Source organism: Sturnira hondurensis, unplaced genomic scaffold, assembly GCF_014824575.4.
Source record: "Sturnira hondurensis isolate 20B ecotype Veracruz unplaced genomic scaffold, ASM1482457v3 Scaffold0002840, whole genome shotgun sequence".
In the NCBI taxonomy this organism is placed as follows: Eukaryota; Metazoa; Chordata; class Mammalia; order Chiroptera; family Phyllostomidae; genus Sturnira; species Sturnira hondurensis.
In genome coordinates, this window is record NW_028075471.1 from 30353406 (window position 1) to 30380816 (window position 27411).

Here is a 27411-nt window from a genome sequence, read left to right on the forward strand (position 1 = left end):
CTCTGAGCGGTCACAAAGGAGACCCAAGGGGAACCGCAGCATCCGAATTCCAGTGAGCCCCTGGGCCCAGGGAGGTGAATTCTCTCTGGTGGAAGGATGGGAACAAACCTTTCGAATGGACACGAGTCACACCATAAATCCGGCCACTGTCTCTGTAATTATAAAACTGAACTTTGCAGAATTATAAATTCCCAGGTGGTAGGTGAACTCCCCCATCTGATGTGCCTACATATGGCTCTCCATTTGATTCCACCCCGCCCTCTCTCCCCTTTCTCCTTGAAAAACATAAGGAATTAATAAAAAATACTGTGTTGTTATTCACATATCCATTCAGTCCAGAGAAAATTCAAATGATTTTTTAAAAAAAGTCTCAAGTTTTACACATATTGGCTCTTTGAATTTTTGTTGCTAATACCAATCCAGGAGAAAAAGTTAACTGTTAGTCCGAATAATGCCCTTATTAAACTTACAGCATGATGTACATTTTAGATTGATAAATACAGTGGCTCATGGTGTATCAGTTAGTTATACCAGAAAACAGTTCATGTAATTGTCCTGAGCACATCCCTTTGGGAAATGAGAATAATTCAATTTTAGTTTAAAAACAGCTCTAGGTTTTCTAATTTACACTCATGTAAAAATAATGTCAGTGCAAAGTGTTCATTTGTACAAGACTGGAATTTACTGTTTTTATGATTTAAACTCCCTAAAGCTCTCTCATTGGTTTTATGGGTCAAGTTGATTTAGTCATGCGTAATTCTTATCATGCTACAAACCATAAGGACTTAATATGTAACTTAAATCGTAGTTTCCAGATTCACAGTTAAGAACTAGGTTAATATTAAAAACTTGGGTTAATATGAAATTGAGTTAAATTAATAAATAATCTTCAGATACCTGGACAATTTATAAGAAAAAGATATAAAATCCTGGTCATCTACCATGGCTTTAATTCACCTTTGTCTCTTATTTTCATACATTATAGAAAGATTGAAAAATAACTGCAAATGCCTTTGGACAACATTAATTTATTTTTGCCACCTTAAATCTATAAAGGATACAAAATGTATAACCATGAAGAAAAACATTTAAACAAGTTTTGGTTTTATATATTCTAGTTCTGTGTTTGGGTGCAATAAAATGGGTTATTTTTGGCTAAGGTCATAACTATTAAAATGGCTGAGACTAGACACTATAGCACAGTTACCAAATGAGACACCTCATATGTGAGATAATAGATATGATTTATCAATTAAAGGACCTGTTAATTTTATTAAGATGGTAAGGTCAATGCAAGGGATATGTTGGTTTATTTAATGGACTTCATAAAGATAATTATATCTTAAAGCTAATTAGAAACCTTACTTACATTTATTACATATTTCCATGCCTAAACAAATATTTTAGAAGGCTTTAGAAATGTGCCTTAGCAGAGTTTCTACTTAAAAATATTGTGAAATCTTTATACTTTTGGCATACTCTTGAACTATTTTAACACAAAATTCCTCCTTTTTGAAAAAGTTTATTTTAATCATTACTGTTTTTACACTATCAACTTCTAAAACTTTCTTGCATTTAGATACTTCTTACTTACAATTATATTTTGTCTTCTTAACTCCACTTTGCCTTTCCTAATTTGAAAATAAAACTGTCAACGTGTCTTTTACAACTAAATGTTCCTTGGATATCCTGGAACAGCTACAAGGTAGCTCACAATTTGCTTTTTCACCTCATAAAAGGAAGAAAAATAGAAATAATTAAATTTGCTTGGCACTTCAAATTTTAATGAACTTAAAGCTATTACGAGAGCTCTTTAGTTTCCCAAACATAGGCTAAAAGAACAAAAACTGACAAATCATAATAGACGTCTTAAAAAGTAATTGAAACTGGAGAAAATTGACCTTGAGTGGAAGAAATGCAGCTCCCCAGGATACCTTCAGCTCTTGGGTGTTACGAACGCCGCCTCGAGCAGAGGCCCTGCAGGTGGAGACTGCCCACTCAGGAGCTTGGAGTGGGAAAGACAATGGCAAACGCAGACAACACCTACCCCACAGAGCAGGGCAAGGCTCATTGTTTTGATAGCTCAGATTTTCTTCGTTCTGCTTTGCTGCCAAGCTGACTTCTCAGCACAACTGGGTGCTCGCCTGCAATCACCTGAGGTTTCGCAGGCTGCTTTTCCGTATTCTTGCTGGTGTATTTCCATTCTCCCGTCTTCTCTGATGTAAGAAAAGGCAACGCTCTCTCTCGTTCCTCTGCGTCCACGGCGACTGCTCTAAATCTACTGACCGGCAGATGGTTTTCATCCCCCATCTGACCTCGTGACAAAAAACTGACAGCTGTAACTTTCTAGACCTCAAAAGGCGGGTCCCTTCTGACATCTGAATTTTCCTCCAGTATTTTAAAAACTGGAACCTAACCTCAAGTCAACAAAATACTTCCGCTGGAATTACTACAGGATGGACATTACAAGCTCAGTAGGAGTGGGAACAAATACTAGGGCTGTACTCGGGGAAACGGCCCGTCTGTCCTCTTTGGAGACTGTCCAGCACGGTTGGGAAGAACTTTCTACCTTCACTCAGGGGCTCTGCCTGCCCCAGGGGACAAGTGGCTGGCTCATGTCTAAGGTGATGTTATTTCCACTCCCACTATCATCTATTCCCATCCTTTTCAGCCAACCTTCTTTTCGTTCTTCTTCTTCAACCAACATATGCTTTGTGGGCTATAGCTAAAGCAGGACACAGAGGAAAATTAATAGCATTCTGTACAAACCCTTTCAGAACATAAAAGGTAGACACTTCCCAACCCCTTTAACGAGTGCTCCCTCACTGTGACACCAAAACTGAAGACACTGCAAGAACAGAAAACTACAGACCAACAGCCTTCATGGATATATATGCCGAAAAAAGCTTTACCTAAATATTAGCAAATTGAATCTATAAATATATAAAAACTTGGTTCACCATTCAAAAAAAAATCAATGAAATTCATATCAGCCAATTAAAGAGAAAAACAGTATGATCATCTCAGTAGACAGAGAAGAAGCATGTCACAAAATTCACCATCTGTTCATGATAAATTCTCTTAGGAAACAGGAACAGAAGGCAACTTCCTCAATTCTAGAGAGGACAGCTACAAAAAAAAATCTCACAGCTAACATAAATTTAATAGGGAAAGACTGAATGCTTTCCCTTTAAGTTCAAAATAAGCAAGGTTCTCGGCTTTAGCACTTCCATTCACATCAGAACAGAGATCCTAGCCAATGTAATATGAGAGAAGGGGAGAAGGAAGCCAGGACAGGAAGGAGAGTGAGAGAAAAAGAACAGGAAGGATATAAGAAATGAGGAAAGGAGAGAGGAGCTAAAAAGAAAGGAAGAAGAAAAAAGGAAATAAAAAGGGCACATGCATTAGAAAGAAAGCAATGACCTATTTGTAGACAGTATAATTGTCTATGCAGAGAATTGCAAAGAATCTACAAGAAAGCTACAAGAATAAGTGAGTTTAAGATTATAGGATAATCAATGTACAAAATTCGGTTGTTTTTCTGTAATAGCGGCAAACAACTGGAAGTTAAAAATTTAAAAACGGTATCATTTACAGTAACAATCTCATGCAATACTTAGGTAAAAATCTATCAAGATCTATATGCTGAAAACTATAAAATACTGGAGACACTTTTAAAAACTGAAATAAATGGAGAGAGACACTGTGCTCAATGGCTGGAAGAGTTAATACTGTCAGGACTAAAACAGCCAATCCTTAGATTCAACACAACCTCGATCAAAGTACCAGCGGGAGTTTTTGTAGCAAATGACAAGTTGATCCTAAAATTTATGTGCAAGACCAAAGGAACTGGAAAAACAAAAATATGTTGAAAAAAAGAGTAAGGAAGGAATTGGAAGACTCATATTACCTAATTTCAAGATTCACTGCAAAGCGCTGAGCTACGGTAATCAAGACAGAGCAGGACTGTGGAAGGGCAGAAACAGGCAGAACAGAGAGTCCAGAAGTAAACCCGCACATGTGTTGATAGCTGATTTCTGACCAGGTGCAAAGATAATCAGAGAAAGAACCACCTTTTAAATAAATGGTGCTAGAATAATTGGACATACATATATGCAAGTACAGAAAAAAATGAACCTCAACCCATATTTGCACCATAGTAAAAAATTAATGAGAAATGCATCATAGACTAACTGTAACATGTAAATCTCCCAGAACATGGGTCCACAAACTAAGACTCCCAGGCCGAATCTGCCCTGTTCCCCGACGTCGATAAAATTACACTGGAACACCACTGACTTATGTGCTGTTCATGCCCACTTCCCTACTACAACAGAGACCCACACCCTGGCCTGCAGAGCCTAATATAATTACTACCTAGCCCTTTACAGAAAAAGTTTGTTTGCCTCTGTTCTCTAAGACATACAAAGAAAATCTGTGTTACTTGGGATTAGCCAAAAATTCCTTAGATTCCAAATGAAAAACATAATAAAATATCAATAAAAGAAAAAAAAACAAAGTAGACTTCCATCAAAATGGAAAACTTCTGTTTTTTGAAAGACATTGCTAAGAAAACAAAAAGACAGGCCACAGACTGGGAGAAAACACCGGCAAATCCTATTTTTAAATAAAGCATTTGTATCTAGAATATGTAAAGAATTCTTAAGATACAAGAATAAAAGAACACAACCCAGTTTTTAAAAAATTTCTAAGAGTTTAACACTTTGCTAAAGAGAGGTAGCAAATAAGAATATGAAAAAATAGTCAACCTCATTTGTCACTGAGGAATGGAAACAGAAAACAAGATGAGGTGCCATGTATACCCAGCCAAAAAAAAAACAAAACCAAACCAAAACAAAAGCATTTAAAAAGCCAACCCTCCTGACAATACCAAGTTCTGGCAGAGACGTGAACCACCAGGAGTTCTCGTACGTGGCGGTAGGAATGCAAGAAGGCACAGCCACTTGGAAAGACTGTCTGGCAGTTTTCTATCAAGTGAGCATATAATCATCACACAGCCCATCAATGCCGCACTTGGGAGAGAAATGAAATCTTCTTTTGCACAGAAACCTTTAGGTGGAAGTGAATAGCAGCTGTATTTGTTGTCACTGAAACTGGAAACAACCCAAATATCCTTCAACTGCTCACGCTTGGTATATTCACACAATGGATTGCTTACTGCCCAGCAATTCAAAGGCCCAAAATACTAATCTTTAGGTCAATTGTCATAAGAAGAACTTCCTACATATCTAAGCCAAGATGACTTTCCAGTTTCAAACACAATACAGAGCTTCGATTATCAAAACCGTGCAGCACTGGCACACGATGGACACAGATCAATGGCATACAATTAGAGTTGAGAAATAAATCCATGCATTTATAGTTAACTGATTTTCAACAAGGGAGGCAAGACAGTTCAATGCGGAACATAACAGTCTTTTTGATAAATGGTGCTGGGACAACTCGCTCTCCTCGTGCAAAAGAATGAAGTTGTAGCCCTACGCCTCATGCCGTAACAAAAATGAACTCCAAATGCATCAAAGACCTAAATGTATGAGCTAGAAGAAAACTCTTAGAAGAAAACATAGGTGACCATCCTCCTCACTGATCTAGGCAATGGTTTCTTACATGACACCTAAAGCACAAGCAGCCAAAGGAAAAAAGATACGCTGGACTTCAAAATAAAACACTTTCCTGCCACAAAGGTCACCAGTGAAAGAGTGAAAATATAATCCACAAGGTGGGAGAAAATATCTGCAAATCATATATCTGATAAGGGTCTACAATGCAGAACACAGATAAAGAATTCTTGCAACTCAGCAATAAAAAGGCAAATAACTAAAAAATGGGGAAACGATTTGAATGGACATTTGATGTACCAATGGGCAATGAGCACATGAAAATGCAAAATGAAAGCCACAGTGAGATACCACTTCCCGGCCATTGGGCTGGCTGTATTAAAGACGAGCAACAACAGCGTTGGTGAGGATGCAGAGAAATCTAAACCTTTACACGTTGCTGCTGCTGAGAATGTAAAATGGGCAGCCTCTTTGGACAAAGCTGGACAGTTTTCAGCAAGTTAAACAGGCGGTTGCCATAGGTCTGAGCCAGTAATACTACTGCCAGGTACACACCCAGGTACCTGGAAACATAGGTTCACAAAAAGACCGCACACAAACGCTCATGGCCACATTATTGAAGATAGCCAAGGGTGGAAACAACCAAATGCCCATCAACAAACGGTATCTATACAATAGAATATTACTCAACCATAAGAAGAAATAAAAAAGTACGGCTATGTGTTACCACATGGATGAACCTTGAGAACATTATGCTGAGTGAAAGAAACCAGACGCAAAAGGACTGTGTGATTCCACTTAATGAAAAGTCCAAAATAAGTAGATCCACAGAGACAGAGAGGAGTTCAATGGTTACCAGGGGCAAGGGGTGGGGGGAGAGGTGTGACTACCAGTAGAAAGTTTCTTTTAAGAGTGATGTAAATGGTCTGGAGTTAGTGGCGGTGGCCGCACAGCTCTGCAACTACACTACAAACACTAAACTGTAGCCCTGGCTGGTGTGGCTCAGTGGATGGAGCGCGGGCCTGCGAACCGCACAATCACAGTTCGATTCCCGGTCAGGGTGCATGCCTGGGTTGCAGGCCAGTTCCCAGCGGGGGACTCATGAGAGGCAACCATACATTGATATTTCTCTCCTTCTCTCCTTCCCTTCCCCTCTAAAAATAAATAAATAAAATCTTTTAAAAAATTTAAAAAACACACTAAACCGTATGCTTCAAAACGGATTTTATGGTATACGAATGATATCTCATACAATTAAAAAAATGACAGCAAACTTCTCACCTAAAGCTATATAATTCAGAAGACAATGGAGTGGTATCTTTAAAGCACTGGAAAAACAGAAAGACAATCTAGAACTTGATGAGCAGCAAAATTTCTTTCAAAACCGAAGACAATGATTTCAAGACTTAATACCTAATCAAGACAGTATACTATTAGCATTATATACACACACACGTCACACACAGAGACACACACATCGCACACATCACACACACATCACACAGACACATGGAGACACACAGACATACCTCATTGGAACAAAAGAAACAGACCCACATGTATAAAGTTATTTGATTTTCAACAAAAATGCTAAATTAATTCAATAGGGAAAAGGTAATTATTTCAACAAGCGATCTGAAACTGAGGAGTCATATGGATAAACATGAACCTCAATACTTACCTTCACACAATATATAAAAATTAACTTGAATTGCATCACAAATCTAAATGTAAGTGCTATAGAGAAAATCTTCGTGAGTTTGTATTAGGCACGAGTATCTCAGAACACAAAAAACACAAACAGAAAAGGTATAAACTAATAATACACTGGACTAAGTCAAAATTCGACTTTTGCTCTTTCAAAGACACTTAAAAAATGCAAAGGCAAGTTGTATACTGAAGCCATTTGAAAATCATATATCTGATAAATGTATGCAGAACACATAAAATTCCCACAACTCAGTAACACAATACAGAACCCAATTTAAAAACAAGCAGCCCCATGAGACTTCAGGAATAACTGGGTAAGGAGCACGGCAAATTTTCTCCCTAAAAGTAATGATGAAACTTGACATAACTGTCAAACAATCACTTCAGAACTCTGGAAACTCACCAAAGGCACGTAACAGACGGAGAAACATTTACTCAAGACAGCCTGCTGAATCCTGGCGAAAACAGTGGGATCTGCCATTTCAGCCAGGAATAGGCTCACCCCCACCCCCTAACCCCCAAGTTCTGTGGCTCCACCAGAGTGGGGTGGCTCTGAGGACCTACAGCTTCCCTGCTGGAGGGGACGGAAGTGATTTGGGTCAAATGTGGGTAAAACTCACACTCGGGCAATGTTGGAAACAGTCAATCCTGGCAGAAATCAGGACAGACCAGCCGTGTAGCCTGCCTGAGGCTGAGATGCTGGTGTGGCCAGCAGCAGCTGGGCAGGAGAGCAGAAATGTAACATAGTGACCTGGGGATGAGAGGGGGTGGGCCTCTGACACGCTCCAGAATGGGATGGGACGACAGGTATATGCAGATAACCCCACCGTCCCGCTTCTAGGTACTTACAAGACACATGAGAAACATATGTCCCTCCACCCAAGGACTTGAAGGCCAATGTTCACAGCAGCTTATTCCGAACGGCCAAAAACGGGGAACCCACCCACGTGCCCAAACTGGTGGGTGCACAGATGTGGTACATCCGTACGCTAAAATGCTCTTCAGCAAAGGTAAGAATCACTGACCCAGGCCAAGCAGGGGTGAACCTCAGAAACATCATGTTAGGTGAAAGGAGCCAGGTGCAAAGCCGTATTTTGTAGGATCCCATTAAAGGAAACATCCAGAAGTGGGAAAATAGAGACCGAATGCAGATCCGTGGTTGCCTGGGGCTGACAGAGGGGGAGGTGGGGAGTGATTGCTAATGGGTGTGAAGTTTCTTTACATTAATAAAAACATTCCAAAGTCAGATGACACTGAGGATGGCACAACTTTGTAACTATACTAAAAACCACAAACATGTACACTTCAAATGACTGGATTTTATGGTATGTAAATTACACTGCAACAAAACTGTTAAAAGTAGTGGGGTAAATATTTGAACAGACCTTTTACCAAAGAAGATACAGAAATGGCTAATGAGGACATTAAAAAGTGATTAATATTATCAGTGGTTAGGTAAATTCAAACTAAACCATGAAATACCCACTCGAATAGCCAAAATTAAAAAGACTGACTGCCACCCGAGTGTGTTGGCAATAATGTGGCAAAAACACTATGCAAAGCTGGTGGAAATGTACTGTGGTATAACCACTATGCAGAACAGTTTGGCAGAATCTTAACAAGCAAAATAATATTTACCATACAACTCAGTAATTCCACTCCTGGGCATTTATTCAAGAGAAATGAAATCACATGTTCACATGAAATTTATATATAAATGTTCAGACATTTTATTCATAAAAGCCCCAAGTTAGAAATAGCCCAGGTGTCCCCCAAAAGAATGGGTAACAAACGGCAGTATATTCGTGCAATGGAATACTACTCAGCAATAAAAAAGAAGTGATTCAAGCAACGACAGTGATGCCTATCGCAGATCTGCTGAGCGAAACAGCCTCACACAAATGAAGCTCATACTGTTTCCAGCCGCTCTCCAGTGAGTCAAAGCAGGCCCATTTAATGGCTGCCGAGGGCTGAGGATGGCTGGCGGGGGCGGGAGGTGGTGTCCTAGTGGGAGAAGTAATGTTGGGGGATGACGCAAACGTTCCCCAGCTCGGTCGTGGGGAGAGTTGCACAGGTGTCTGTGTGTGTCCAAGTTCACCAGATGGTCTCCTTGAGATGGATGTTTTCATTGTAGGGAAGCTAGAAGTTATTCGACTTACTTTTAAAAAGCTGTGAAGAAAAAGTTTGGTTAGAAGCACAGCACCCCACTTACTGAGATAGGCCTCTAAAAGCAAAGGCGAGTTCACAAATCTGCCTGGCTGTCTCTGCTGCAGCCCTGGCGTGTGCGGTACTTCCATCTATTCTCACCTGATCTGGCCACATGGACACATACTCGTTAACTCAGGTATTTCCCAGGGACTTGACGCATCTCACGCCTTGAAAGACCCGACACAGGCGCTTGTTCGAGCACCAGGTTCTGCGTGCCCATATCATTGTTCACACAGTTGCTGCGCCCGACACCCCACTGCCAACCTTCACTTGCAAAGCTGACCCATGAGCTCCTTAAGGGCGGGAAGTATCTTCTCCCAGTGGTGGACATGCGGTGGCTCACACAGCACCTTACATCTGTTTAACATTCAATAAACTCGTGCGAAAGGAACGAACCAACACTTCAAGTCACCCTGCGATCTAGTCAAGTTAACTCCCACACCTCCTTCTTCAGGGAGAGACGACTTTTGAAGATTACCAACGTTAACTCCCAGAATGAGACGCTGACAGCAATTACAGAGCTACCCACGGTGGCTCGCTGGTGACCGATAGGAGAGCAATACACAGAACGCTGTTTTGAATTAACTTCTATGTGGTCTCATTCCTTGTGTTGTGGTTGGTTATGACGGCATGCTCAGTGACTATACCAGCACAGGAGGGAGAAACAGTAAGGATAAAACAAAGACATCATCGCTCAGCTTTGGGAAAGTCGTTTTTTGAAAGCAAAAGAAGAAACGAGAGTCTGAAGGCCAAAGGGCTATTTGGCAGAGCCATGTTCTGGAGGCAGAACGGGTTTTTTGGTTTTTGTTTTCTCTTAAAGGAATCTACAGACTTAACTGTGCACATCAAGGACCTGGGCCTGGCCTTATCGGGCGGAGGGGTCTACGAACCACAGAGCGGGGAAGAATGCGTAACAACAGAGGAGTGGTCTTCTCATTCAAACAGGGCCAACGGTTCCATCAAGCGGTTAAGAGAACCAGAGAAAACGCAGCAAGAGCTTATCACAGAGGTCTGAGATGTGGTTGGCACTCTCGTCCTCATGAGTGGGGTGTGAGAGAACCTGAGGTAAGGGTTGCACACTGGCTATAGAACAGGATCACGCCAGAACAATGAACTCAGAATCTCTGGGGTGGGGGCAAGGCCTTAGCATCTTTAAAAAGCTGCCTCTGCCCTTCCCTTCCTCCCTCCTGAGCTGGTCTAATCTCAGCCAAATGTTGAGAATCCCTGGCTTGGGAGGGTCCCCAGGCAGAAGACGGTGTGTCTTCCCCTGGGATAGTCCATCCTTGCAGGCAAACTCCCCGGCAACCTCACCCCCAGACTCTCTCAACAGGGCACTTGGGCACAGGATTCCCACACCAACCAGGGAGCGTGTTCCGGGAGGCAGCTTGGGCTTTCGTGACTTTAGTTACTGGTGACGCTCAAGCTGGCTTTGAAGAGGCTCAGCTTTCGACTGAGGGTCTGGTGGACAGGTGCAGCAGTTTTAGCTTGAACATGGTGAAGAGGCAGCTTCTGCCCGAAGGCTGGAAACTTGTGGACCTGCCCCTGCAGAGCTCAACACGGGCAGGTCAGAAAGGAGTTGTTCGTCAGCACCAGTCACAATTCCTGCTTGTCTCGGCTGGAACCTCACAACCAACTCCCTCGTAGTTATTGGAGCCTGTTATTCAGAGTCTGCACATTCCCACCCCCCAAAACAGGAAACACAACCAAAGCCAGTGGGATCTGTGAAAGCACACAGAGAGGATTCATCAGACTATCAGCCTCTTTGAGGTATTTCCAGCCTCTTTCACTGAAAAAATTAGGGACCTGCCTCAGTGTGGTAACAGGCCAGGGTCAGCTCTGCTCAAGCACAATGGCTACAATAACCTCGATACACAGGTCTGTACCAAGTTGCAGTGGTAAGACCTTCAAAATGTCCAGGTCAGGAGAGCTGGGAGCAGAAAACCAAACTCCCACAGTCATTGCGACCTGCGCCCAATATGGTACCGACCTGTGCCCAATATGGTACCATGGGTCACACACGGCTCTTGAGGACTTAAAACACGGCTGGTTCTGAATACAACTGTGCTACAGAGATAAAATGCACTGAATTTCCAAGACTGAAACAAGAAAAGGAATGTAAAATATTTCACTGTTGTAGCTTTTACACTGGTTACATGCTAAAATGGTAACAGTTTGGGTTTAAATACCTGGCAGTGCCCGAGTCCCAACAACAAAGAGCGGTGAGCCTTCTTTCATGGGTGTACTCTGACTAGCTGTGTGATGAACGGCCCTAACATTTGCCGATTTGATAAATTTAAATGATTAATGAGCAAGTTGGAAAGGTTCATGATGTACAGTGATTTGATGATCCTCTGGAATGTAAGTTTACACTGTACACCCTGCAGTTTGTTTCCGTCACCCAGCTACTTACTAAAAGGGCAAGCCGATCAGAAAGTACTGAGATCTCAAACAGACTTTGTGGGGAAGATATTTTGTGATTGTGTATTTTTTTAAAAAATCTCACAGAATACCGGATTTGTAAGCTCGTGGAAGAGAACCCCAGGAAGAAGGCACTGTGTGGCAGAATCGAGCAATTCTGTATTATAATTACAGCATCATTTGGTAATGCAGAACAACTATTTCTACTGTACTTAGTGGGAAGTCAAATCTTAAATCACGCATATTTATGACTATAATGAATTTTAAAAAATATTTTAGGGCTATTCCCTTCCTGGTGTCGTCTCTATTATTCTCACAGCCTCGCTTGGCAAGAATGCCCAGTCTGCAAAATTCCACATCGTCTCCAGGAGCACCTCCGAGGCGGTGTGGAGAAACTGGTGGAAGCCGGAATCGTTGTTCCCATGGACATGTTGTGTTCAATTAGGCGACCTGTGGGAAGAAGTGAACTCTTGACCTAAGCTAATGTGAGGCCATCCCAAGGTTTCTGCTGCTTCTCCAGGGTAAGTTTACCAGTCCCTGCTTTCTGTCCTTGGCTAAACAAAGGTCACGATGCAGCCAACAGTGGCCTATAGTCTTCTGGGGACTGATCCGCCTTTTCCGGTCCTCCTCTTGCAAACCGAACCTGCCCACCCCAACAGCAGCACCCAGGCAGGAGCAGGACTCGGCCTGCCTGCCTCCCTGCTTCTGCAAAGGCTCAGCGTCCAGCCGTAGCTCTCCCCTGCTGTGAACGTCTCAGCACACTGATGCACGGGAGGATGTGGGGCAAACAAACCGAAGAGAAACCCTAAGAATGCTTCAGAGTATGTCTCAGCTCTCAGCGTTTCACTAAGCAAACCTGGGAAAGCATAGCCCTGCTCCAACAGGCATCTGAGGTTAAGGGGGAGGGAGAGGGTGCCTGGGAAGGTCTAACCCAGGCAGCCTAGATGTGAAACCAGCTCGGTGTCCTTACCACACACTGACCGACTCATCTAACACTGTTGGCAACAATGGTGTCTCTACACCTCCTGAACCCAGTCTCGTGCACATGCACACACTCGTGCTCTCTCACAACTCACTTGGCACCCCTGTCTGGCCTCTCTTGAGGCCCTGCCTCCCACTGAAGACCGAGTGCCCTCATGTCGGAATTGGCATTCTTTTCTCAGGGCATCCAGCAAATGCTTCTGGCATAAGGAGCTTCCCCCAGGGACAGACACTCTGTCCTTAAGATCCAACCCCTCAAGATGGGAAAGCAGTTCAGCGGGAGCTGCCCTGGTGGTGCCTTCCATCTCCCACACCTAAGTGACTCCCAGGATGAGTCCGTTCTACTCTGAAGCTTTCCGTTCTTCCCTGCTTGCTGTTGCTGGTGTCGTTGCTTCAGCTTTGTCCCTCATCATCTTGCCTGGATTACTATAAATTTTCTAACAGGGCGTCTCTGCCTCTAGCCTCCTCCGTCTCTACTCTGAAGGGCAAATCTGATGTGTCTTTTTCCTGTTTAAGGTCCTTCGGTCATAGTTTGGCACATACGCCCCTCCAGGATTTGTTACCTGCTTACCTCTCTAGATAGGGCCACTCTTCGGGACTGCCACGTGGGTCTGAGCCCTGCTTTCTACCTTGGGAACGCCCATCCCCAACCCCCCACTCCACACACCCTTTCCTCCGTACCCCCGGCGCCGTGATGCACTTGTTCTTAGACTTGGTTGAATCGTGCTCTTGCCTCGTCTAGCGACCCCCCTCCCTGCCTCCACAGTGCCCTGTGCGTGTCTATCACAGCGTTTATTATTCCCATCACACGCTTGTTTACTTGTTTGCGTCACCCATCAAAGATTTGTGCCCAGAGGCCAGCCATCTTTGACTTCAATATTCTTGGTCCTTAACAATCCACAGAACCAAGTAGCGCTTAATACATGATTGCCGAAATAGTAGGTCTCTAGATTTTAGCCAGAGGGAAGATCAGAACTCACAATGCCCTCTATTATACTCGGGTTTCTTAAACACATCACTTAAGGTCTAAGGCATTATTACGTCTACACCTCATGACTGAAGAGAATAACAAAAAGTAGTAATTCATAGATGGACACAAACACTTTTATTGTTTATAATGACCACTAGCATTATTAGGTGCTTACTACGTGCCTGGTGCACACGTGTGCCTTCCCTCTTAATCCTCACAACAAACCTGAGGTAGGCGGCAGTAGCATCTTTTTTATAGGCAAAGGCACAGGGAAGGCGACATTGAGCATGTCGCCCGGTGGCCACGGGAAGGGCGAGACCAGGCGGTCTGACTGCAGACGGAGCCCGTGTCCTGAACCACCGCGCTGCAAACTCAGCCCTTCCTACACCGTTAGAACTGTGCTTTGAAAGATGAAGGAGTCCACTTTTAAACCCATAATGGAAATGTCACTAAATAAACTCTAAATTTTAAAAGTTACGATGATGTACTGATAGACCCTCTCTCTGCAAAACTCAATGGTTCTCCAGTCATATTTCAATTACAAAATTTACAAATAGGTTTTACATTAGAAATTTCAAAGTAAATCTCTACATATATGGTTAGCATAATAAAGAAAGAGCTTTATCCATTACCACCACAAACAGTTGTTTCTTAAGCTATTAAAAATTTTAACTAATACTTCTGGATTCAATCTTGTGGTAATGATTATAACAAAAATAGATAATGAAACTGTCACATCAGTTAATTCATGGCAATCTTTTAGCACACAGGTAATTCTCAGTTTTATTGTAATGTACTGCCAACTTCTAGACATAAGGGTGAAGATGACACATTTCCTTGAAAGCATTCTCTTATATTCTGCTTCTAAATAACAGGATGATTTGGCAAGATCATTTGGAAGCTTTGTTCATTAAAAATATCAATAATGAATTGCTTCATTTTAATTAAGAACATACTAACACAAGTCGTTCCTAACGCATTTTCTGTGTTTCTTGTGACTGATGCTTGTGAGGCCTCATTTAACAGAAAAACACTTACTAATGGAGGAAATTTAGGGGTATTACAAAAGAGCTGTGAAGACCACGAACAAAGCAACAGAGGTAAATATCTATCAGTACCTTGACTTTCAAACAATGAAACTCACCTAAGTCGCTGCAAAGAAACAAAATGTAGCAGACCACTGTAACAGTAAAAGGCCAGTATCCTCACAGCACCCCCAAGTGTCTTGTGTAGCTCCCTACAGAGCCTGCTAGCTGTATCGTACGCACCCAGTGCTCAAAATGCCATTGACAAATGATGAAACCTTTCCAAGATGCCGGCACCCAGCGCACTGGCAACAGGGTGCCAGCAGAAATGTAAGTTTACAAACACGAATCATCAGTACCTACAAATCTGAGTGTCCAATCAAAAAGCAGTCATGCAAATCTAGGAATGGAAGAAATCCGTTGCACTGAGTCAGGTCGAAGACCTGGGGTCTTCGCCCCAGGGCTAAGACCCACCGTCCAGGACTAAGTACCAGGTTGTTAATAGGTAATATGATGCCACTTTAAAAATTTCATTTATTTCTGGGGCGTCAGTTTATGTTGTGCTGCTCTTCGCCTCTCAATAAACAAGCAACCACTAGTCTATCTTACTATTAGCTATTGTTGTAAAACTAACAATGGCTTAAGTATCTGGAAACATACCAACTCCCCTTAGTATTGCTGCATTTTCATAAAGACCAGGATATCTGGTTTTCTTCAATGCCTTTTACCTTCCAGAGCATTTCCCATTCAACACAGGAATCCTGTGATTTAAAGAAGAAAACATTCAGTTCCCTACCTGAAGCACAGCATTCACAGAATATGGTAGGTACTCACAGTATTATCTGGGTAAGTCATCAGCAGAAACGTTTCACCGGCTATTCTTGAACAAGAATCACTACCAGGAGCACACCAAAGTAGCAACTTCCTCTAAAGAAAACCCGTGCAATTCAGTCTCAGAAGGAAAAGCTCCCAGGAGGGAGGAAAAGCAGGCAGTGTAACAGTGTAACCTACTGTTATTACAATACAGCACAGAAAACAGCAGACGTTACATAACTCAGAAGGGGAATGGGCCGAAGACAAAATACTGCCTTGCCAGGATGTTTTTTAACTGAGATAATATCTGTACAAGAACAAGGGACACTTCGTATTTAACTGCCCGTTGTCAGTACGTACCATGCGCAACTCAGGATAAACCCAACTGCAAGAAAACGGCCCAAATGACTGAGAAGACTTCCTGCAACTAACAAACAGTACTCATCCTTAATAGCAATATTTACTTCTTACATAGTTTTATGAAGTTCCCAATAACTGAATTTATATGGAAACTTCCTCTGTGAAAGAGTAATATGACTGATATTATTAACACATAATGTGAATGCCAATCAGATGGCAAATCCAACTATTCTTGAGTTTTAAGACAGAGATTTCATGCTTTGTTAAAATATAGCTTATTGTCAGAAAATTCCCCTTTCCACTCTCCAAGTTAGTAAAAAAAAAAATTAGCTTATGTTTACATTGAATTTACAATCTTTTTCATTTAAAGGACTATCCTAAATCTTGCTATAATTATGTTAATGTAAATGGTTGCTCTTACTCATCACTCAACTTTCTATACTCAACTTTAGAAATTAAAATAAGATTTGGAAAGGAACCTGCCATTTTCACTAACTCATTTGAACTGAAATCTTTCCAAAATACACATTGCAAATATGCTGAGGGTGCCCTGCATTAATGTTTAGTGGGTAAAAACTGAAATAATTGTATAACATACAAAATAAATATAAAACTTATATAGTATGCAACAGTTAACAACATGAGTTTTTAAATGTTCTTTCAGCTACCACAAAAACCCAGTTATAGAAACCATTATTTGTATTTCAATCATGAACACGGCTCTCAAAACACAATCTACATCGGATTTACACCCAGATCTGAAAAGCACGGATTAATGCTCTTGGTCTATTTCTCTAGAAAAGAGCCAATAGACAGACAGTAATTTTGCTATCTCTTACACATTCTGGGGCAGGGGCGAGGTGGAGAAGCCAGAGCAAAGTAAGACAGAGTCAAAATTAGCAATAAATCCACTATGAAGAAAAGAGCGGCACTCACATGAAATTTCAGAGACGGTGTTTTCTGTATTTGCAAGTGTGATCTCATTTGAAAACAAGTATTAATATTTATGAAGATTCTAGAAAGTTGAAACTAATTCGATGGCCTAGGCTTCCAATCTTTCTTGTCTCCACAATGTCCAGCTGTCAGTACTTCCAGCCACGCACACAAATCCCTAACGTGATTCCTTGTCCGACTCACGCTATTTAGTGTCCGAATACATCACACGTGACATCGTGTGGAATATCACTTACAACATTTTCCAGGACAGCGACTTTGAGGAAACCCTGGAGCAGGGTGGGCTTTCCAACCATTTTCTTTTCAGTTTCTCAGGTCGGTTTAGGGAGTCATTGATGGAGACTGAGTTTAAAGTAGACAATGCTGATGTGTCAATTTTAATGAAAAAGGGACAGCTATAAACACATGTAAGTAAATACTGTTCTAGACAAATGTAATAATGACGTCGCACTTGACACTGACAAACGCTGAACTTTCTTTGAAAGCGCAGGAGCTTCTATTGCGGCAGCTGCAGCACAGACCCCGACCAACAGAGAATAGGACTGGAGGGGGCGGCAGAGGAGGAGGGTGGAAAGGTGGACTTCAGATGTTACATTTTAAAAGTCAGTGAGTAATTCATATCAGAAATTCAACTCCGAGAAGAATATTAACAGTGAACTACCAGAGCAACAGTGAATCTTTTCCTTAGGAATGGAAGACAATAAAACAACCCTACACAAGTAGTAGAAAAAAGGTAAATTATTCACATTCTAAGAGGTTTTTCCTGGGTGGGGGGGTCTGTGTGCGTGTGTGTGAATGTGTGAAAGTTTACAAAATTGAAAATGTGAAATAAAATTGATTTATATTAAGATTTTACGACTAATGGAAAAATTTAAGAATGTTTTCCTCGAGGGAAAAATATTTTCCAAAACTTGTTAAAAAGCACCTAAGAAACTGTGCTGTCAGCTGTCATACTGGAGGTTTGAGATTCTTTGTATCAAATGCAGTGTAACGAAAGGCATTTCACAGCATAATTTTAGGGAAAATGTTATCTGCTCTGAATCAGAGAGCAATGAAAAACTCTTTTAATTGTTTATAATACACAAATTTTTCTGGGTAGCAGCAGTTGCTCCTGTACATGCCCTTAAAAAAATAAAACAGAAGCAATAGAGAAAAATTTTGGGAATAAAGAGTAGCAGCACTGAATAGAAAAGCAAATACTTAAATACATTAAAGGCTTAAAGCAAGAAAACAGTACCGAGCAACCTCCACTTACACTGGGTCAAGTGCACGGCTCAAATGCTCACTGACAGCATTTTCCCCGTGTTGGAAACAGGAATCTACTTACTGGTATTTCTGATATTTAAAAAAAGGACATTCAGCACTGTAACCCTAACAGCTCTCTTCCAGTATTTTTTAACCATTCAGATGTATTTTGTGGGAATATTTATTCACATAATTTTGCTTAATACATTTCTTTCTACACAAGACTGAATTTAAAAGTTCTATAACATTTTCAATTACAGTAATAACACATTAATAAATTATAAATTAACAAAATTGTCATATTTGCTTTAAAAATCATTTATCAAACACTAACCTCCAGATTATCTGGAAAATTAAAGATGCAAATTGCTATAAATCTGGCATCCTAATTAAATTCTGATTTTTAAAAGTATATAAAAGTCCCTCAAATTATTCCAAGTTCCACTCAAGAAAATTTTATTTTACCCTTTTCACAAGTTATTAAGCTTACAACCTGCTAAAGCATTTTACCCAAATGTGGGAAAACTGCCTGGAGATGCAAAGCACAATAAAATAATTACATGAAAAGAACAAACAAAAATACCCGTTAAAACAGAGTTACTGTAGCTGGCAGCACTTAAAACTCCTAACTGTGGTTTTTTTAAGTCGCACAGCTGCAAGACTTCGCTGATTTGTGGTCAGCAGTTTTATTTAAGAGGAAACAATACACTTAATGAACTGTAATTCAGGAGACAATCTGAGATTTAATTAATTAAAATGCAATTATGTAACCTGATTACTCTTTGGACTGCATTCTGTTAATGTTCAACTTTCAATTAATTTAACATGTTAAGGTATTTTAGCTTTCCTATGTAGAAGTCTATTTTCCACCTTTGGGGAAAAATAATAGAACAACTTGAGATCATGGTCTACATTCAGAGAATGTTTTACTGCTTGATTACATGTCTTGGTTTCACATTTAAGACTTTAATCTATAGGAAATAAATTATGTGGTCTTCAATTTAAGAATAGTCGAATGCAGAAACATGTTGGGGAAGACAAAGAGACCCCCAAACTAAAAAACACAACAAATCAAAACACCAGTTGCACAGCTCTAGAGAACTTAATAAAAAAAAAGTGAATCAACGTTTCAATCAGTTAACTTTGGCGTCTGAACACAAAATGTGTATCAGGTTACCTATGCGGATGACTGACTATTAAGGGTGTGCAGCATTTTCAAAGTCCCTGTGAGTCCTGGGGTCATGTTTGGTGCACTGCGTTCTGTGGCGAATGCCCTCTCTCCAGCAGGACTCTTTCCCTGTATGATTGTCCATCTCTGCGTCCACCGAGTAGCACAGTGCTCTGATTTCTGGCTGAGTGTGCCTGCGTTTTTTGTTTTTGCTTTTCCAGAGACAGATCCTCATATCCTCTTGGTCTTTCAAGCATCTTGAGAAAAGAAGAAAACCTGCATAAAAGTAGATGCATTTTGGTTTAAGCAGTGGTCCACAATAGCAGCACAAATCAAAATACAACATTCATTTCCCCGTGAACCTTGCTTTAAGCCATCGTAAATTATCATATACGTAACCACTATTCTAAAAACTCATACAATTAGTGTTCTGCAAATGAACAGATCAAGGACACAGAAGGGCCAATTAAAGCTTAAAATATAACAAAAAAATCACCACTACATCAGTTATTCCTCTTCTACAATAAAGGCTATACCAGAGTACAGAAAACATTCCCCCTCTTACTAAATCTCTCCCCAAACAACCAAAAACCTCAAATTAAAAACAATAAACAATTTCATAACTAATCAACACCTTCTATTCATGTAACTGTACTTTGGATCATTACATTCTTACACCATAAGAAACGCTATCAGAAATGCGGCATCTGCTGCTACACACTGTTAAAAAAACCAAAACTTTTAACATTTTCTCCTCTTCCAACTGATAAACTATTGATCTGGGGCCGCGAAGAGGTAAGAGGAGTTAGCATGACAAGCAAGGGCAGCCAGAGCAGAAGCAACGTGTAAACAAACGGTCAAGATATTTCACATCTATGCCTCTTCAAACGACACTTCCAGAGCCACAGGAAGCGACCCTACTGACCGGTACTTCTGAAGGCAGTGGCCACCGAACTCAGGTCCTACGTACAAAATAGGGATGACACTGATACACGGGGTAAGGGAACCCAAATCCGTCTGAGACCAACAGACCCGCTGCATGAGATGAGATGCATGTTCCACAGCCTGACACTCACTGAGACATGAAAGGGAAAACGGAGCGGACCAGACCATGACATAAATTTCATTCCATAAAATACCATTTCACACAAAAAAGTCTGATCGCTCTGGCTGGTGTAGCTCAGTGGATTGAGCAAAGGCCTGTGAAACAGAGGGTCGCTGGTTCGATTCTCAGTCAGGGCACATGCCTGGGTTGCAGGCCAGTTCCCCAGTAGGGGACACATGAGAGGCAATCACACACTGATGTTTCTCTCCCATTTTCTCCTTCCTTTCCCCTCTCTCTAAAAATAAAAAAATAAAATATTTTTTAAAAAAGGTTGATGGCTCTAGAAGACAAATTTTACCTATAAGGTAAAAAATCTTGACATATTACTCTGGCATATAATATACTAAGATAAGAATTTCATTTTATAAGCATCGGTTCTTAGCATCAATAATTCTCTTTAAAAATGTTTATACAGTTTTAACCAGTTTTAATTTATTGGCCCAGACATAGGTGACATTGAAGACATACCAAAGCATTCTCCTTTTCAAAAAAACTTTTCACGGTGACACGAAAACATGCACACATGTACTCAAAGCACTATCCCGTTGCGGCCCTGCCCTTACTCAGCAGTCTCACCCCATCGCACGCCCATGCCCCCGTCTGGTCCGACTCACACCACAGAACAGGGTCTGAAGGCCACGAGTCCCTGGATACCGGACAGGCGTTACCCAGGCCCAACGGCTGCCTCACTGCATGCCACATTTCTTATTTCACTGCCCGCAGCTGCTATTAAGTTACAGGCACACCTCACTTTACTGTGCTTCACTCTGGGACACTTCAGTAACGTTTTATAAAAAACTGGAGGTTGTAGCAACCCTGCATCCAGGAAAGTCGATTAACACCATTTTCCCAACAGCATCTGCTCACTTTGTGTCTCTGTCACATTTTGGTAATTCTTGCAATTATTTCACGCTTGTCATTATTATCGCATTTGTTACAGCGATCTGTGATCGGTGACCTTTGCTGTGGCAGTTGTTTTGGGGCACCACGCACCACGCCCACGTAGGACAGTGACCCTGACAGATGCTGTGCGTGTTCTGACTGCTCCAGGAGATGCCCCTTCCCCAGTCTCCTTCCCTCTCCTCAGGCCTCCCTACTCCCCGAGACAAAACAATGTCGGAATCTGGCCAATTAATAACCCTCCAGTGGCCTCTAAGTGTTCAAGTGGAAGGAAGAGTCACACATCTCTCATTTTAAACCAAAAGCTAGACAGGAGTAAGCTTAGTGAGGAAGACACGTTGAGAGCTGAGACAGGCTGAAAGCTAGCAAAGCTGTGAATGCAACGGAAAAGTTCTTGAAGGAAGGAATTAAAAGTGCTACTCCAGTGAATGCACAAATGATAAGAAAGTGAAACGGCCTCATTGTTCACATGGGCAAAGTTCTACTGGTCTGGGGAGAAGATCACACCGGCCACATCCCCTAGGCCAAAACCTAACACACAGTAAGGCCCCCACTCTCTCCAATTCTTAAAGCCTTAGAGAGTTGAGAGAGCTGCAGGAGAAAAGTGCAAAGCTATCAGAGGTTGGTTCATGAGGTTTAAGGAATGAAGCCACCTCCATAACATCAAAGTACCGGGTGAAGCAGCAATTGCTGATGGAGAAGCTGCAGCAAGTTACCCACAAGGTCCAGCTGAGAGGATTCACGAAGGCGGCTACACTCGACCACAGAGTTTCTTTGTGGAAGGAAAAGCCTTATGTTGCAGATGCCATCCAGGACTCTCACAGCTGGAGAGGGGAAGTCAGTGCCTGGCTTCACAGCTGCAAAGGACAGGTTGACTCTCCTGTGAGGGGCTAATGCAGCTGGTCACTTCTGGTTGGAGCCATGCTTACGTACCACCCCAAAAATTCTACAATTTTCAGAATTACGCTTTAAAGAATTCTGCTAAGTCTACTTTGCCTGTATTCTGTAAAGAGAGAAACGAAGCCTGGACGACAGTACATCTGTCTGCAACATGGTTTACTGAGTAGTTTAAGGCCGCTGTTGAGCCCAACTGCTCAGAAAAGATTCCTTTCGAAATATTACAGCTCACTGACAATGGACCTGGCCCTCAAGAGCTCTGATGAGATGTGCAATGAGATGAATGTTGCTTTCATGCCTGTTCATGCAGCATCCATTCTGCAGCCCAGGGACCAAAGAGTGAGACTTCAACTTTCAAGTCTTACTCAAGAAATACATATCTGTAAGGCTGCATCTGACAGTCATTTCTCTGGTGGATCTGAGCAAGGTAAACTGAAAACCTCCTGGAAAGGATTCACCATTACAGATGTCATTAAGAACACCAGTGATTCATAGGAAGAAGGTAAAATATTAACATCAACAGGAGTTGGGAAGAAGCTGATTCCCAGCCTCCTGGATGACTTTCAGGGGTCAAGACTTCGGGGGAGGAAGTGACTGCAGCTGTGGTGGAAATGCCCAGAGAACGAGAATTACAACAGAAGTGGAGCCTGAAGATGTGACTGAATTGCTGCAATCTCATGATAATCTGTAACAAATGACAAATTGCTTCTCATGGATAAACAGAGAAAGTAGTTTCTTTATTTTTTTAAGTTTATTTTTAATTGTCCACTCCCCACTCCCTGCACTGCCACCCCTGTGAAAAGTAGTTTCTTGAGGTGGAATCCACCCCTGTTGAAGATTACTGAAAGGACATAAAGGATTTAGATTAGGACATAAACTGGGTTGATACAAAGCAGCGGAGTCTGAGAGGACTCAGATTTTGAAAGAAGTTCTACTCTGGGGAAAACAATACCAAATAGCAGAGCATACTGCAGAGAACACGTCCATGAAAGGAAGAGTTGGCTGATGCGGCAAACTTCATTGTTGTCTTATTTTTAAAAACTGCCACAGCCACCCCGGCCTTCAGCAACCACCACCCGATCAGTCAGCTGCCGCCCACATCACAGCGAGACCCTCCACCTACAAGAAGCCCTCACTGAAGATTCATGTGATAGTTAGCATTTTTAAAAAATTAAGGATGTATGTTGCATTTCTTAGACATATGCTACTGCACGGGACAGACTACAGCGCAGTGTCAGTCTCACTGTATGTGCACTAGGCAACCAAACCACGCACATGACCCACCTCTGCTCTGCCTCGGTGCTCGGGACAAGGCCTGCAATGTCTCTAGAGGACGCCCGCAACTCGAGTCTCCTCTGTCAGTGTTCTAATCTTTTGCCACAAACTATTCTCCTTCTGGGCAGAATTCCTTGAATGTGTTTATTACCTCAAAACCCCAAATGTGCCCTGGCTGGTGTAGCTCAGTGGACTGAGCGCGGACCTGCAAACCACACAATCGCAGTTCAATTCCCAGTCAGGGCACATGCCTGGGTTGTAGGCCAGTTCCCAGCAAGGGACTCACAAGAGGCAACTGTACATTGATATTTCTCTCCTTCTCTCCTTCCCTTCCCCTCTAAAGATAAATAAATAAAATCTTACAAAAAACCCCAAATATAAAATGGAAGACACACAGGACTAGACCTCAGGATACTGTCTACTCTACCCCCTGCCTTCAGTCTTCACCGTTCAGGAAAGACTGTCGTCTCTTACTGTCTTGAGTCTCTGAACACAGAGGCTCTAGCTCCTTCTGAAACAATTTCAGAACTGGCTAAAATGTTCTGCCTTGATGTAAAAACCAAATGACTTCTTTCATTTCTGTAAATCTTCTTATGAAAAGCTTTTCCTATATATAGCAATTAACTATTTTTTTTCTTCAAAGTCAAATGATGTCAATAAATTCACCTTATGGAACACAAAAAAGGGCAAGAGTCCAAAATAGTCATGTTCAGTTATCATTCAATTTACTAAACATTTTCAGATAATGCAGAACCATGAGTAAAATAAATCAGCAGAGCAAAACAAATTGCTTTTGGTTTAAAACTGAATTCCCCCCCCCCCCTGCTTTTTTTGGTCTACTATATAGGCAGGTACTATATTACATGCTGAGGATACAAAGGTGAAAGACAAATTTGAATGAATGAATACATAATGCAACTTTTTGAAGAAAATGCTCCTACCTAATAATAGCAAAATAGCTAAGAACTCAGTCTTTGGAACCTGAATGTCTGGGTTCAAATCCCAGCTCTACCAAGGAAGTAGCTATGGGATCCCAACAAGTTAGGTTTCTTAACCTTTTTACCTAAATTTCTTCACCTGCATAATGGGAATAGTAAGAGTACTGAGCTCTAAGAGTTATTAAAACAATTAGGTGAGTTATTAATAAATGCAAAATGCTTAGAACAATGCCTGGCATATCATAATGCAATATAATACTAACTATTATTATCAGAATGATAACATTATATCGAATTACTTCAGAACACACTTAGAAGAGTATGGAGTTTGATTCTGCTTGTTTGCTGCATGACCTTGGACCGCTGGTACAACTTGCTTCTTAAAGTCACAGAACTTAGTGACTCTGACCCCAGGAAAATGGAGTCATGATATGTACTCCATGGTTTTCTTAGAAAGTATTAAACAAAAAATTAAATATGCCAATGTGTATTAAAGAACCAAGAATATAGAAGTTAATCAAGAAAGGTGTTTTTTTTATATATCATTTAAAGTGAGTTTTCTATGCAGAAGCCTAACACAATGTCTAAACACACACATACCTGAGTGAATGAATGAATGAAAAGAAAGAAAATGGTGGCTGAGAATGTATAAATCAGGTAACAATTTAAACAGCAATTTAAACAGGAAAAGGGAGAATTACCTATAAAACAGGAAGCTGATGCTTAATCTGAAGGGTGCTCAGGACAAGATCTATTTACTTCAAACCATTCATCTATGCAGCTGGAAAAGAACAAAACCAGAAAAGTGAAACTTTGACGTTTCATAACAGCCATAATGAAAATGCCTACTTGTTGACTTTACTGTATCTTTGCAAAAGAAAAATTAAATATTTTAAGATATCGCATTTGGCATATATGAATATATATAAAAGTTAAAGACATGTTTATGACATTCTGATTATTTAAGCAGTTAAGGAAATAATCTTTGCAAAATTATGCTAGGAAGTACTTTAAAGTTTCAACAATCATTATAAAAAAAGAATCTAAAGAACTACTATTTTACCAATATTCAAAATTAAATGACAAATCTAGAAAGCTATGTCTCTCTTCAAAATATATTTATTTATGCAATTATCAACCAGTTCACATTACCTATCAATGTAATCAAAAACAGCTTTTAATTTTAATTCTTGACAATACTGCATCACATTGTAAAAGACCATATTTAAATGTAGTATTACTCACTTTAATTCTATTTCATCCTGCGATACATACACATACACACATTAAGTATATCACCATCCACTCACAGTTATATGGTATTGTATGATTTTTTTGGAAGTTAAATATTAGGGTACACATGATTACCCTCATGTGCAGTGGACAGATACCACTTATGGCTGTTTACGCTTAAATTCATTAAGGTTAAATGAAAGAAAAATGCACTTCCAGTGCATTCCAGTCACACCAGCCATACACGTCAAGTGCTAGCCAGTAGACACAGAACATTCCCACCACTACAGAAAGCTCTGTTTTACTGGCCAAATGATAAACGCAAGGCCCTGGAAACGTTGAGCAACTTGCCGAACAGCTCGGAAGTTACCCAAGCAGGACTCACGCTGTCCCCGAGTCTCCCTGCTGGCACACACCAAGTCTGCACACGCCGCAGAGCAGGATGGCTCAGCTAACACGTTGAAGGGCAAAATGAGTAATTATCATTCTTGTGTCCTAACAGGATGGTATGGTAGGTAAAAATGATGGGAGAAATTAAAAGACAAAAAGTAAAGAATCCCAGCCACATGATATTCTTTCAAGTGTCTAAACAACTGCTGTTGCTGTTAAGACATCTGCTGTCTACATGCGCACGCCCAGTCCTGCTGGGCGCAGTTCTCAGCCGGCTCCCTCTCCGGCCCACGTGGTTCTAGAGCCCCGGGTCCACCAGGGTCTCCCCCAAAGCACCGAGAACTGGGCAGAGAACTCGGCAGAGCACTCCAGCTACACTGACAGTCCACGGCACCTCTGAGCAGTCCCTGTATGACCTACAATAGGTGCTTCTTATTTTGCAACTGTAATTTTGCCTCATCTTGGGAAAATGATCACTTAAAACCCCAGGTTCTCTTCACATGAATGGCTATCAACACACATTATTTAATTATTACATTTGCTTCTCCCAACACCAGCAGGAAATCACTACCCTGAATTTGGTGCTTTTCATTCTTATGCATTTTCTTACTCTGTAACTATGTGCATATTTCAAAACAATATACATACAGTGTTTTTTTCATGTTTTTAATTTCATATAAATGCTTCCATAAAAATAACGCATTTTTGGACTGTAAGACATACTTCCCCCCAAATTTGGGAGGAAACGATGATGCGTCTTCTGAATGTAGCTTTACCAATTTACATTGGTGAAGGTTATTTATGTATTCAACATTTTACCATTTTTGCTTCAAAAATGTTTTCCTATTTTCCTCCTATAAAACCTAGGTGTGTCTTTTGGTCCAAAATACAGTTAAGTTTCTTCTAACTGCTTTTAAAAAGTCAATTTGTTTGAGGCTTGCAGCTGTTAATAAGCAAGGCTCTGGTTTTTACATTTTCACTGTGTACAGTGCCCCATCACAGACGCATGCTGCAGGTTATGTATCCATTCTTTCACTGGCAGACACGTGATGCCAAGAGCCGTCTCATACAAGCCTCTCAATGCAGTACTGACTGCAGTTTTGTCCAGACGCAGTGCTAATCCAGGAGCTGTGTGGTAACTAGTCCTCAGTGAGACAAGAGACTTGGGCCACAATTAATTCCACTAAACACAGGGTTTCAATTAACTTTCTAAAAAAACCATTGTAGGACTTTCTCAGTGAA

General features: G+C 41.2%; 1 protein-coding gene across 1 annotated transcript in view; it reads right to left on the reverse strand.

Annotated features, from left to right (window-relative positions):
• Window positions 1–16607: 16607 nt before the first annotated feature.
• The window catches only part of ZNRF2 (zinc and ring finger 2), a 76327-nt gene continuing 65523 nt past the window's right edge, over window positions 16608–27411 (reverse strand). The window contains exons 4-5 of the mRNA XM_037041216.1: window positions 25248–25327; window positions 16608–19707 (exon numbers count right to left, since the gene is read on the reverse strand). Coding sequence (XP_036897111.1) covers window positions 25270–25327 — 58 coding nt within the window. The 3' untranslated portion in view covers window positions 16608–19707; window positions 25248–25269. The remainder of the gene's footprint in view (window positions 19708–25247; window positions 25328–27411) is intronic.